We start from the raw sequence: 11,649 nt of genomic DNA, 5'->3' as shown, positions 1-11,649 counted from the left end.
GGCCATTCTATGATTCTATGAAAAGTCATTGCAAGTTTTTGAAGCAAGTCTGTTAACAGTAATTATCTAATTTCTATTACTTGTGTTCACACACTTCGGTGTAATTCTTTAGATACTCAATTACCCAAATAAAATTAAGAGGAAAAACCCAAGAACTACAGAAGAAAACACTGACCTTCCTATTCTCTCTCGGACATTTTTGTAAACTTGTGTGAGTTTAGGTTCCAAGTACTTCAGCAGCCTGTGCAACAGCTCCGGTACTCTCCATTCTTGCTGTGCGAGGCCACCTTGCAGCACATAAAGTCGGCTAGAAATCAGAACAGTGTCTCTTCAGTCGTACAAAATAGTTCCTCCATTCCCCAGTCCCCTCCAATATCCTGGGTTAAGCTGAAACAGAGTTAACTTTCTTCATAATAGCTAGCAAGAGGCTGTGTTTTGGATTTGTGCTAGGAAGAAAGCTGGTAACAGTGATGTTTTATCACTGTTGCTAGGACAGCTCAAGGTCTTTCAGCTTCTCTGCAGGCAGGAGAAGCTGGGAGGGAACGCAGCCCCAATTACTAGCCTAGGATTCAATCTTGGGTTCAGGACTGAGACCCAAAGTGGCCAACAGTCTATTCCATAACATAGACATCATGCCCAGTATATAGGTGAGGACCCTCCAGAAGCTTGTCCTTTTTGTTCCAGATCCCTTTTTGCCTCTGGGTCAGCTCTACTTTCAGGTTAGCTCTCTCGGGGTGGTCCCTCTCCCAGGGCCTTCTCCCTTGGTCATCTCTCGGTCTGGGACGCTCAAACTGTTATCTCTGTTCCATGAGTGTGGTTTTGGGACTCTTCCCTGCTCCAGGATCGTTAGCCAGGAATGGGTTGAACCTCAGTCATCGGGTGGTGGCCAGTATCACTGTCTACCACTCGTTTGTATATTTATGTATACTATTATTTCCAGTATTATTGTAGTTTAGTTATTAAATTGTTCTTATTTCAACCCACGAGTCCTCTCTTCCCTTTACCCCTTTAATTCTCTCCCCCATCCCTGGGGGGGTGGGGGGGGGTGGTGAGCAAACAGCTTGTGTGGGGTTGGCCCCAGCCACAGGTAAACCAAATCACAAAGCTTTATTTTGGAACGCTTTGTGTGTGTCAATGCATAAAAGTGCCTTTGTGTGAACTGCATACAAAGATGGGTAAAAATTACAGAAGAAAACAACAGTACTGCTGCTATGCCAGTTCCAAACCTTCATTCTGTTAACTAGATTTAATTACACTAAAAAAATAACAAAGAAGAAACTGCCATTATGTGCGGAAAGCTAATTGGAAAGCAGTGCTTTTGGTCCCTGCTTCTGCAAGCCAGCACAACACAATATGATCTCAATACAATTTATCCATGCTTTATTTCCTTCTTTATTCAGCCACAATAAAACAGGTAAAATTAATTTTACCATGCATCTACAAATGATCCTCCTTCACCACTCAATGGAGATTCCAACAGCAATTCAAATAACCAGTGCAATTTCCTAGGATCTCTGCTCTCCTGAAAATAAACAGGTATCAGAGACGTAAGCAAACTGGGGAATTTTTTAAAAATAAATATAAAAACAAGGAAAGTTTTGAGAAATATTTTCTTTGCATCCCTTGAGCGTATTCTATTAAGCAAGTGTAAAGTTAAATATCTCTTCACAACAAACCTCAATAGGAGGAAACTACATGCAGCTTTAATTATTTGGCAAATACAATGATAAGAATAGAAGGATCTTAAGCTTAATTTTTTACCTGTATGAATAATCATGTCTGAGTTTTTCTAATTAATTGCCAGGGTTCTGGCTGACAAACCATGCTGAATTTTACTGAGGGATTTCAAAGAATTACTGATGCAAGATATTTGTGGCCTACCATTTACCCTGCTTCTCAGACATCACAACTCCCAGTCCACGACAGTGTATAGAAATCCTACTGTATGTTAGAAGATAACTTGAGACTTAGTTCTTACAGCATAATGCTAAGCTGTACACTTTAAAAGGAAGAATAAATGCGTAATTTGAGTTCAAAAACTCCCACAAATACTGAACACATAGCAAGCACACACATTTACATCACCCATTAACCATACACAGCTCTTCTAAAATACTTGCAAGGAAAACTAAGGCTTTATTTCCATTCTAATATGTTATATTTAACTGTCTGCAAAGGGCAGATGAAAACAAAATTTCCCAAAAAGTGGTACAATTTTAGATTGATATTATTTTTATACTGTATTTACAGTTCTCAAATTTAGCTGATAAAATACACTGAAATACATGTGCTCATAAAGCCCTTATTTACATATTGTTGATAAAACTTGGCCATCTGGATATAGGTTCACAAGACTGAAAAAGGGGAACTTACACAGGAGGTTGCTATGCATGTGCCCCAATCGTTATACGTTTCCACTGTAATGTTGGATAAAGCTGTTCGAAGCAGTGGACAGAGAAGCCTCCAAAGTTTTTCCACCTGCTCAGCAAAAAGGCAAAATACAAGATTGGTCTATTTAACAACAAAATGTCCGTCTAACCTTTGTGAATCCAAATCTTTCTAGCTTTTCTAATCATAGAAAAACAATATGGGTTCTGGAAGCAGCTATAGTATGACCTTTATAAAAGGAAATAAATACTGTCAGAGCTAAGATTTCAGAAATCATTTTCATCTTGTTAACGAGGTGCTCAGAAATACTGTGGACTACATATTTTCATGGTGATTTACGTACAACCGTACCAGAGACTGCATACACTTTGCTTATGATAGGACAGCAGTCTTGTACACCCCAAGGACTTGTCCCCCCTACCAAATTGTAAAGTTTCTTTTTTATTTTTTGAGGAAATGATTCTCCCAGAATTACTTTTCAGCACAGAAATTCATTTAAAGATCATCTAGACAGCTAGGTCTAGACTAAATAAAGATGTAATAGACCTAGGTGGACATAAGCACTTATTCATTCCTACTGGAAATTACAAACCATGTCAGCTTAGCTATCAACTTACCAACAAACTGTTCTTAATTTTAATCTTGAAGCATTTTACTAACACCTAGTATTAGACAAGCACCAAACCAAGCTACAAATTGTGCTCAAAGTTTGGCAATGAAGCACTAGGTATTGCAACATTTTCCAGTCCTTTCTTGGACATAGGTTACACATTAAAAGCCTTCAAATTTATACGTTTAATTTGTTTAATAATTCACATTTATTCTTTAACTTCCATGAATCACTCAAAAATGCTACTTCAGCACCTTCTCAAATGTCCAGTGTTTAGAACCTCTTATTAAGCCAGCTATAATTTCAGCTACACATCTCTGGGTGCTTTCATGGGAGTCTGCCACAAGTTGTTCTAAATGGGGCTGAAGAACTGGCAAGAAGGCATCATCAAAGTTTCTGAAAAGGCCCTGTAAAACAAGATGGAAAAGTGTCTTCAGTAATTATCCATCTACAATATTGTCTTCCTAAGAAGAACATAAGATTGTGAAGTGCTTGAGATCTGAACAATGCAGAAAGTGAAATTACTTTGCTTTTGTAACAGAATCATATACAAGTGTCCTACTTTATATTACTCTAAATATGTTTCCCTAAGTAGTTAATCAGAAGAGAAGATTAATAGCATTAATTATAGGGGTGTACCTTTAAAAATTAACATTTTGCAACAGTGGCATACAAGCCAAGAAGAGTGTGTCTTTTCCACATTTTGATAATTATCTACAAAATGGAAGCAATTTAGTTATTGAACTACAGTTACCTTGAAGAGGCAAAATCTGCGAGGATTAAATTTGTCTTTTCCTTTTCTATCTTCTAAGGACAAAAATTTTATTAACTGCTCAACAAACTTGGGATCAGAAAAGTGATCATATATGATTTGTTCTGCCTGTAACAGAATAATAAAAAAAAAAAGATTAGCTTTGAGGTCCTTGATTGTCACAGTGATATCCCAATGTTTCCACATCCCATTTTTCATTTTAATTCTGGTTTTGGCAAAAATCATGCCTGGGTTATCCACTTCCCCTTTCATTTTATAGGAAATATTAGCTAATGTTTTGCAAGACTCCCAATTTCTATTTTCATTAATGACTTTGGATTGTCTTTCCTTTCACTAGCACAACCCCTACAAAATAGTCATTCCCACTCTCATTAATTAGCTTTTTCTAAATTCTGATAAAGATTTGAAATGGAACAAGAAAGTGCTCATTAATACAATTATTCCATGACTACTAGCAGAGAAGCCGCAATACATTAAAATAATAATTTCTTCTTGTATGTGTTAATGCAGTATGAAAATGAAACAGAAAAATACATTTAAAATGTCTTGTGGGGGGTTTAGGGTTCAGAATAGTTATTGCTTTTTGCATGTTAAAAACACAGCCATGAAACTGCTTTGTTGAGTTCAATCTCCATCTTGGTTTGCAATCAAGCAAAACAAATCTGTTTCGACACATTTTGTGTAAGCACTCTCTAAATGGTAAGCAATACTTAAGACAAAAAGAGAGAAAGGAATTTGATCTCCACAGTAATTTGTGTAATATTAAATTTTAAAAACAAAAGGAGAAGTAGTAATATTAAAAAAACCCACAAAACTGATACACGCTGAAACCCTTACCTCTGTCAGCTCATCTCTCCTTCGCCCAAGCTTTGGTTGATGCTCAACCGGAGCATAAACTGTCATAGTTCTGAACATCAAAAGAAAAACATAGTAACACGTTTCAAAGTAAAATAAAGCTTATGATAATTTTCTATATTCTTTATATTAAATAGGATTTATCATCAGTTCTACAAAGTTAAAATTTACGAGTCTTATTATAAAGGTTTTGCTACAGCAAGCAATCTATAATTCTCAGCGATAGAATACTCTGCATATTTCACAACTATGTAATTTTCAAACATGCATAGTTCATTTTAAAACCAGCAGTTACATACCCATATGAAATATGTGCCTATAATACCCACAAAACACAAAGATAAACATGCAGGGGAAAAAAACAAAACCCAAAACAAACAAAAACAAACAAAAAAAACCCAAAACCAAGAGCAAACACCAGAAATGGTAAAAGAAGCAAAGATCATAAAGGAAGAAATTTTCTTAGTTTCAATGAAAAAAATTAAATCTAACAAACTTTAAGTTCCCACAGGGTTTTCTTCTGCTGGCTCACAATTCTATCTTAATGATACTCACTGAGGCCAGGTATAATATCCCCAGTGTGTTTTCTCCACAAAACAACATGACTCCCAAGCTTCCTTGGTCTTTGGTAAACTCTGACTGTCATAGTGCAGCCACTGGTTATCTGGTCTGTCACCAGCCTGAATGCTGGAACGCTTGGGGTTTCCACCTGGTTAAAGAGGAATTTATACTCTATCAAACGTGTTCATTAACAGCCCCAGCAAATCTTACGATTTACTTCTTATTAAAATATTCTAAAGAGCTTTTTTTTAAAGATTCTAAAAGCTTTTATTTCCCTCTTCCCAATCAAATCTGTACAGAGATTTGCCCCAGGAGATTAAAAGTACCACTAACAATAATAGAAGAGATTCCATTAGTAATTTATATGTGTGCCATTTGAAATTATGAAAAAAAAAGAATAAAAAGGAAATACACAGATTATTCTCCAAGTTACAAAGTGTTCTGAAAGCAGAATGACCATATCTCTTAAGTTTTAACTCACTTAAAATAAGTGAATAAAGTAATACATACTTGAGAGGATAACACCGCTTTAAAAAAAAACTAGAAAATTACTGATTTTATTACCTATCTTGTTTGCTTAAGACATTAACAACCAGAGAGAAATGAAAAGTTTGTTATTCTATGTTTAATTAAACGAGAAAAATATGCCTTAAGAAAAAAACCTTTAGGATAAATGTAAGACATTTCTTATATTAAATAAAACCTACTTATTTCATAAGGGCAGATGGGCACTTTCTTGTGTGTTCTCTTCAGCTGCTTAAGAATACCAGCCACAGCCGAGATGGCCACCTACAAGAAAAAAATAGGCATTAATGTATCCATACCATTACCTTCAGAAGGACGTGTCTAATCATCTCATCACAGACATGTTTTAAGCCAGCTACTCAGCACCCTAAAGAGCCAGTGAACATTCCAGTCAACTTTGTCACCCCAGTGGCTGAATCTCCCCATAAAGAAGTAATCGCTCTCATTTCAGGGGATACAGGACATCACTTAAGTGTGACCTTTATAGACCTGAAACTTCTCCCCACTCATCATTTTCAGGAAAAAAAGGAGATGGTCATTATTTTCAAGCCTCATTGAGGCAACAAGCAGCATGAAAGGTAGAAATGTAACACATGGATGGTTCCCTTCAGGTAATAAGCTGCAGATGGAAAAAACCAGACATCTGCAAAAGAAATTCTGCAAAAGACTTCTGAACTAAGAAAGAATGAATAAGTATGTTCCACATTTTCACAGTTTACAGACTTTACACCATATGCTACAGCTACAGCACTGCCAGGACTGTCATCTTCTTGGATTAGGAACTTCCGTACACATGCACGGCAGGAAGGGTGAGGAGGGACATACACCTCAGTTTTTGTGCTTTATCACAACAAAACATGACAAACATCTGATCTAAACCCCAATGAGCTGCAAAACAAAAAGATACGATTATGTTGTTTTTACCTTACGAACCACAATTGCATCATGGTTGAGACATTGCACAAAAAATTTTATGGCACGGACAGGCAGTATCCTATCATCTCTCAGAAGCAGAGACAGAAAACCAATGCTTATGTGCTCAAACTTCCAAGGACTAAAAAAAAAAAACCAACAATATTCAAACCAGACAATTAGTAGCATAGTTGCACATATGGCTTTTGCACAGAAATAATTATACTTAAAACTATGTAAATACGTTGGGACTAATGTAATTCTAAGGCACTGCTATAATCAATGAGCTTAACTGTTATTTACGGAAACCTCCAGTGTTCTGCGAACACACAGCACATACATTCAGTTAATGGTGCCTTTTTGATCTTAGCATTTCAATGTAAAATACAGACCTATAAGGATATTCTTTAAAGTTTTTAACCACAAATATGCTACCAATTAAACTCTATCTGGATGTCAGTATTATGCAGACAGAACCCGAGCTTTCTTCCCAGAACAAAAAAATGTTAAAAAATAACATTATTAATTAATGACAAATTAATCAATGACAAAGCTTAACCCCAACATGTGATGACACCTTATGTAAACAAATCAAGCTCCCAATGAAAATACATTCAAACTCATTCACTTCTTTACCTAGGAGACAGTAATACAAGATTCCCCTATATTGGGCTTTATCTTCCTGTTTAGAAAAGCAGAATCCACATGTAAATGCACAAGGACCTCCATAAATTTAATTTCTGCAGATACCTTTGCAAAAGCTCTCTAAGAAGCTAGCCATAATCCACTTTATGCAAGGCTAATTTGGACAATTCCCTCCAGGGTGAAAAAAAATATTACTCAATTCCAGTCATGCTACCTGCAGTTCTTGATGCAATTGATATTTATTCACACAGCCACTCCCAATCCATAAAAAAAAATTCTCATGCATAGAAAGGAAGACTTACAGATTCCTTTGTTCCACACAGTCCAGCAGCTTATTGACTAAATTTTCATAGTTTCTGGGGGAAAAAGAGGGAATCATCAACCAGATGCTACTGAGAGAATAATTTGAAAAAAGAATAAAAGTTCCTTGACAAAATGTGAATGCAAGCAATGGGGTAAACACAGCACAAACTGGGAGGACAGGGAAGAGGAAGGAAGGAAATATGAGAATAGAGGAGAGAGGCTGCCAAGTCAGGAGAGAAAACACACCACAACAATCCTCGGACATTCTGAATTTGTTGAGCTTAAGATTTAGTTTAGCATTTTTTGATTATTACAACGTACAGTAAATATTAGGCAGTGCAAGTTGGTGTTAAGGGCAGTTTAACTTACCGCAGAGCCTCAGCATTCTTTTCTTTCTGTCGCTGAATTCCTAACTGAATTTCTTCTGAACGAAGACCAGTGAAGTTTGAACTTGTATGTTCTGACTTCTGCAGCAAAACAGCTATCTCAACACATTTCTCTGGAACCTATTGATAGAGAATGCAGAGATTTGCGACTGAGCAGCAACTACAAGTTTAATATATGTTTGTTTCTGTCTTGAAATAAGGAGAGTTCAGAATCCTATGAAGAGTGCAGAATTTCCTTTCCACATAGACAAATCCATGAAAACTGAGGGAACACAGCTTTTGTGTTCACACAGAACTGCTTCTCCAAGTATGTTTTATTTTTCTTTTAAAATAAAGGTAAAAACAAACTTTGATATTTCATTTGAGCATAAAATCTGTTTATAAAATATTTTTATTAATTGGCACTCATTCTTAAAAATAAGTACTGTGCCATTTGTCCCACTGATAAGGCAAGAGGCAGCTGAGTAATGAGTGCTGTGTGTTAACACAGTGCCACAACACTACAAATACTGACGTTAATTCGATGACACTGTTCTATCAACACACATCTTCACACCTGAGCAGCATAACCCATACTAATTAACACTGAAAGGCAACTTCAACCTCCTTTCTGTAACAGGCTTCCTAAGAGGTTAACAAAAAGTAACAAATTCAATAGTATTACAGGAAGTTCTATTACTTCAGTCTCAAAAATATACATCTACATTCCTCTATAATAGAAATCAGAATGTGATCAACATCGGAACACTAACTCAAATTATATACATGAGTCTCACACATTTACAATGCTCTCAGAATCCATGACATTATGCCCAAGCAATCTGTCACTTACTGCAAAATCCAGTCCAATTGTTTCATACTGCCTATGGATTTTTTCTGCTAAGTCATCAAAGAGTCTAACGATGGATGGTTTTTCCAAGGACATGGCTTTGCTAAGCCCAGAAGAAACAATTGCTGGCCATGTCTGTGCAATACAATCCCAGTCATGAAGATTTGCCAAACATACTCCACTGTGATTTCCAAGGAGACAATATAAGGCACCCTGTAAAATGAAAAATGTAATTTCAGAAAGTTGAAGCACTGTTCATATAAAAGTGATAGCTATCTACATAAGCATGCAGCCACACAGAATAAAAAATAATCTTGATGTTACCAAATCATTAAAAATGTACCATAAACATTCATCTACGTGGCCTCTTTGCCAAAACACTCAAAATTTTTCACAGAACTCTCTTCATGCTAAAGAACCATTTTAATGAGATTGGAAGCCCTGCCAATTAATTTATCCACAAATGTCTGACTGATTTTTTTAATCACATTGTAAAGGAGATTATTCAAGGAGCAAGTACCACACCTGGCCTTTCTGTGAATTTAATTCATGTTTGGGCTGCAGGCAAATCACTAGGCTGTTAACTAAGCCTGAAATGATGCTGACTGATACCAGACACAACACAACAAACTGGTGACTGTGACAGGCTATTGTGTGAGAAAGCTGACAAGAGTTACTACACACTGTGAAACAAAGGGTGGCTGGATTTCACAGGTGATTAAGTGGGAACTGCATGAGAAAAAGCCAAATTTCACAAGCAATTAGAAGGAAGGGGGACCTTTTGGAGAGCAGTCTTACAAGAACAACAGTGCCTAGGCAACCACATCAGTCATATCATATAGGCTAGGACTGCTTGGTAGCAATATCAGAAATACCAAAATCAGGTATGGTATGATAAAGCAAATGCTTTCAGTGTAGCAAAACTGGGACCAAACCGGGAAAAAGTAACTAGGTGGGGATTGCTTATCTGGGAGGAGACAGGGATGGAGAAAGGGAGGTACAAGGATGGCAGAAAAAAAAATACCAATAAACACAAAAAGGGATATTAATATTTGCAAAAAAAACCAACCAAACAAAAAAAACCCACAACACACCAGCTATATGCCACAAAAATATCAGAGTCACGCTGATAAACAAACAAATCCCACTTTCACCGTTAAAAATTGTCTGATAAAAACACTTTTCAAAAGATAGACATGAAACAAAGTTAATTAGACAGTACTTTAAATTGCTTTTGAGTGACATCCTGCCGGTCTGGACACAAGAACTCCAAAACCAAGGGAATGATATCTCTGCAACAAAAATTGTATGTTCCTAGAGCTGTGAAGAATGCTTGCTGAGCTTTACTTCTGACCTGTGGGAAGAGAGAAACTGCTAGAAAGTCTTCTGAACCAAAAATATTCTATACAAAAACAACAGCCTTGTCCATTTCAGCTACTTATGTGATGTATTTGTGCACAGAAACAAAATTATTTGTAGAAGATTGTAAACAGCATGCTTCCCCTGACCATTACAGCTACAAAGCTTAAAGATAATTCTTTATGTTGTCAATACCAGTCAATGACTTTTTAAGACCATTTGAAAACCAAACAGCTATTATAACAGACGCAGTTAGGAGAACTCTGAAGAGCCTGTAGACACTGTGGATGGATCTGAATTTATATACACAGGCAGCACTGCCACCATGCAAAGAGTTTGGAATCCAATTATCGGCACACTTATGTGTTTCTAAGAACTAGGAAACTATTACAGCTACTTCCTAAAGGTAGACTTAGCATTCCAAATAGTGTCATGAATCATATAATCACATCTGAAACCTCAAACTGGTATATTTGTATTAAATTTTTTCATTGAATTATTGTTTTTAGAAGTGTAAAGTCCCTCAAAAAAATTAAAATTTGTAACCTAAGCTGGCAGCCTCTCCATTTAGTTATTTATTTGGCAAAGAAGGGGCTTAAAGCAAAAACTATGCCAAAACTGGCAACTAATGCAATGAAATAAGTAAATATTTCATGTTGCCATGGAAATAAATTGAAAAGTGAAGATCTTGAAAACATAACTTGAAGAGATAAACTGAAATAATGGAGTTTTTTGTTGAGAAGGGGTTGTTCCTTACCTGACCATATGAACTTGTGGACAAACACAAAAGATCTCTGATCATCTCCTGGTGGGAAGTTTTATATTCACAGCCTTCCATCGTTAGTGTTCTCAGCTAAAATAAAAAGAAAACACAAATAAAGAACAAATTGTTTTTACATTTCACACATGTAAGAGAAACACTAGTGCAAGATTATTTTACTTTTGCTAAATGACAATATAACACATCATCTTTTCAAGTAAAGTAGTTAATGAACACTCAAGAGAAAGTATTACCTCATGCTGCAACATAACTCTGTCTATCAGCAAAGCTCTGATATGCTGTTTCTTTCCTTGAAGCTGTAAACAAATACATAATTTCAGTATCCATATTAGCAATTTGCACTGACTGAATTCCCCATGTACTCTTTTCCTTCTAGAAACAAGTTACTTTCATGTAGAAAATCTTCTTGACAAGCAATCTTGATTTTTTCGCTCTGGTAAAGCTTTTTATTTGACTATTACTTGGTAAGCAAAGGGAAGCTCTGGTCACAGAAACTTCTCAGTTAACAAGGACCAGAACAGAGCATCATGCCAAATCTCAGACTTTGGTCCAAGGATACATGCAAACTGAAGGTTACTGCAATTCAGAAATGCTAAGCTATTTACTTGTAAGATTTCCAAATGAAGGTACAAAAGCACTGCAGAACAATACTCTTACCAAGGAATTAGATTTCAAAATTTCGAAAACTGGTAAGGACAGTAACAGAAATATTAAAAAAGTCTA

The 11,649-nt window shown here is 36.2% G+C and overlaps 1 protein-coding gene across 1 annotated transcript in view; it reads right to left on the bottom strand.

Moving 5' to 3' along the window:
* Positions 1-175: 175 nt before the first annotated feature.
* Positions 176-11,649, bottom strand: part of PSME4 (proteasome (prosome, macropain) activator subunit 4) — a gene marked incomplete at its 3' end in the record, with an annotated part of 48,314 nt that continues 36,840 nt past the window's right edge. The window contains exons 24-38 of the mRNA XM_010083840.1: positions 11,160-11,222; positions 10,903-10,998; positions 10,009-10,140; positions 8,790-8,999; positions 7,941-8,077; positions 7,571-7,624; positions 6,636-6,765; positions 5,894-5,975; positions 5,181-5,334; positions 4,608-4,677; positions 3,753-3,878; positions 3,253-3,405; positions 2,374-2,478; positions 1,431-1,522; positions 176-307 (exon numbers count right to left, since the gene is read on the bottom strand). Coding sequence (XP_010082142.1) covers positions 176-307; positions 1,431-1,522; positions 2,374-2,478; positions 3,253-3,405; positions 3,753-3,878; positions 4,608-4,677; positions 5,181-5,334; positions 5,894-5,975; positions 6,636-6,765; positions 7,571-7,624; positions 7,941-8,077; positions 8,790-8,999; positions 10,009-10,140; positions 10,903-10,998; positions 11,160-11,222 — 1,736 coding nt within the window. The remainder of the gene's footprint in view (positions 308-1,430; positions 1,523-2,373; positions 2,479-3,252; positions 3,406-3,752; positions 3,879-4,607; positions 4,678-5,180; positions 5,335-5,893; positions 5,976-6,635; positions 6,766-7,570; positions 7,625-7,940; positions 8,078-8,789; positions 9,000-10,008; positions 10,141-10,902; positions 10,999-11,159; positions 11,223-11,649) is intronic.

This window comes from Pterocles gutturalis, unplaced genomic scaffold, assembly GCF_000699245.1.
Source record: "Pterocles gutturalis isolate BGI_N339 unplaced genomic scaffold, ASM69924v1 scaffold11405, whole genome shotgun sequence".
Lineage (NCBI taxonomy): Eukaryota > Metazoa > Chordata > Aves > Pterocliformes > Pteroclidae > Pterocles > Pterocles gutturalis.
This window is presented reverse-complemented; position numbering and strand designations above follow the sequence as displayed.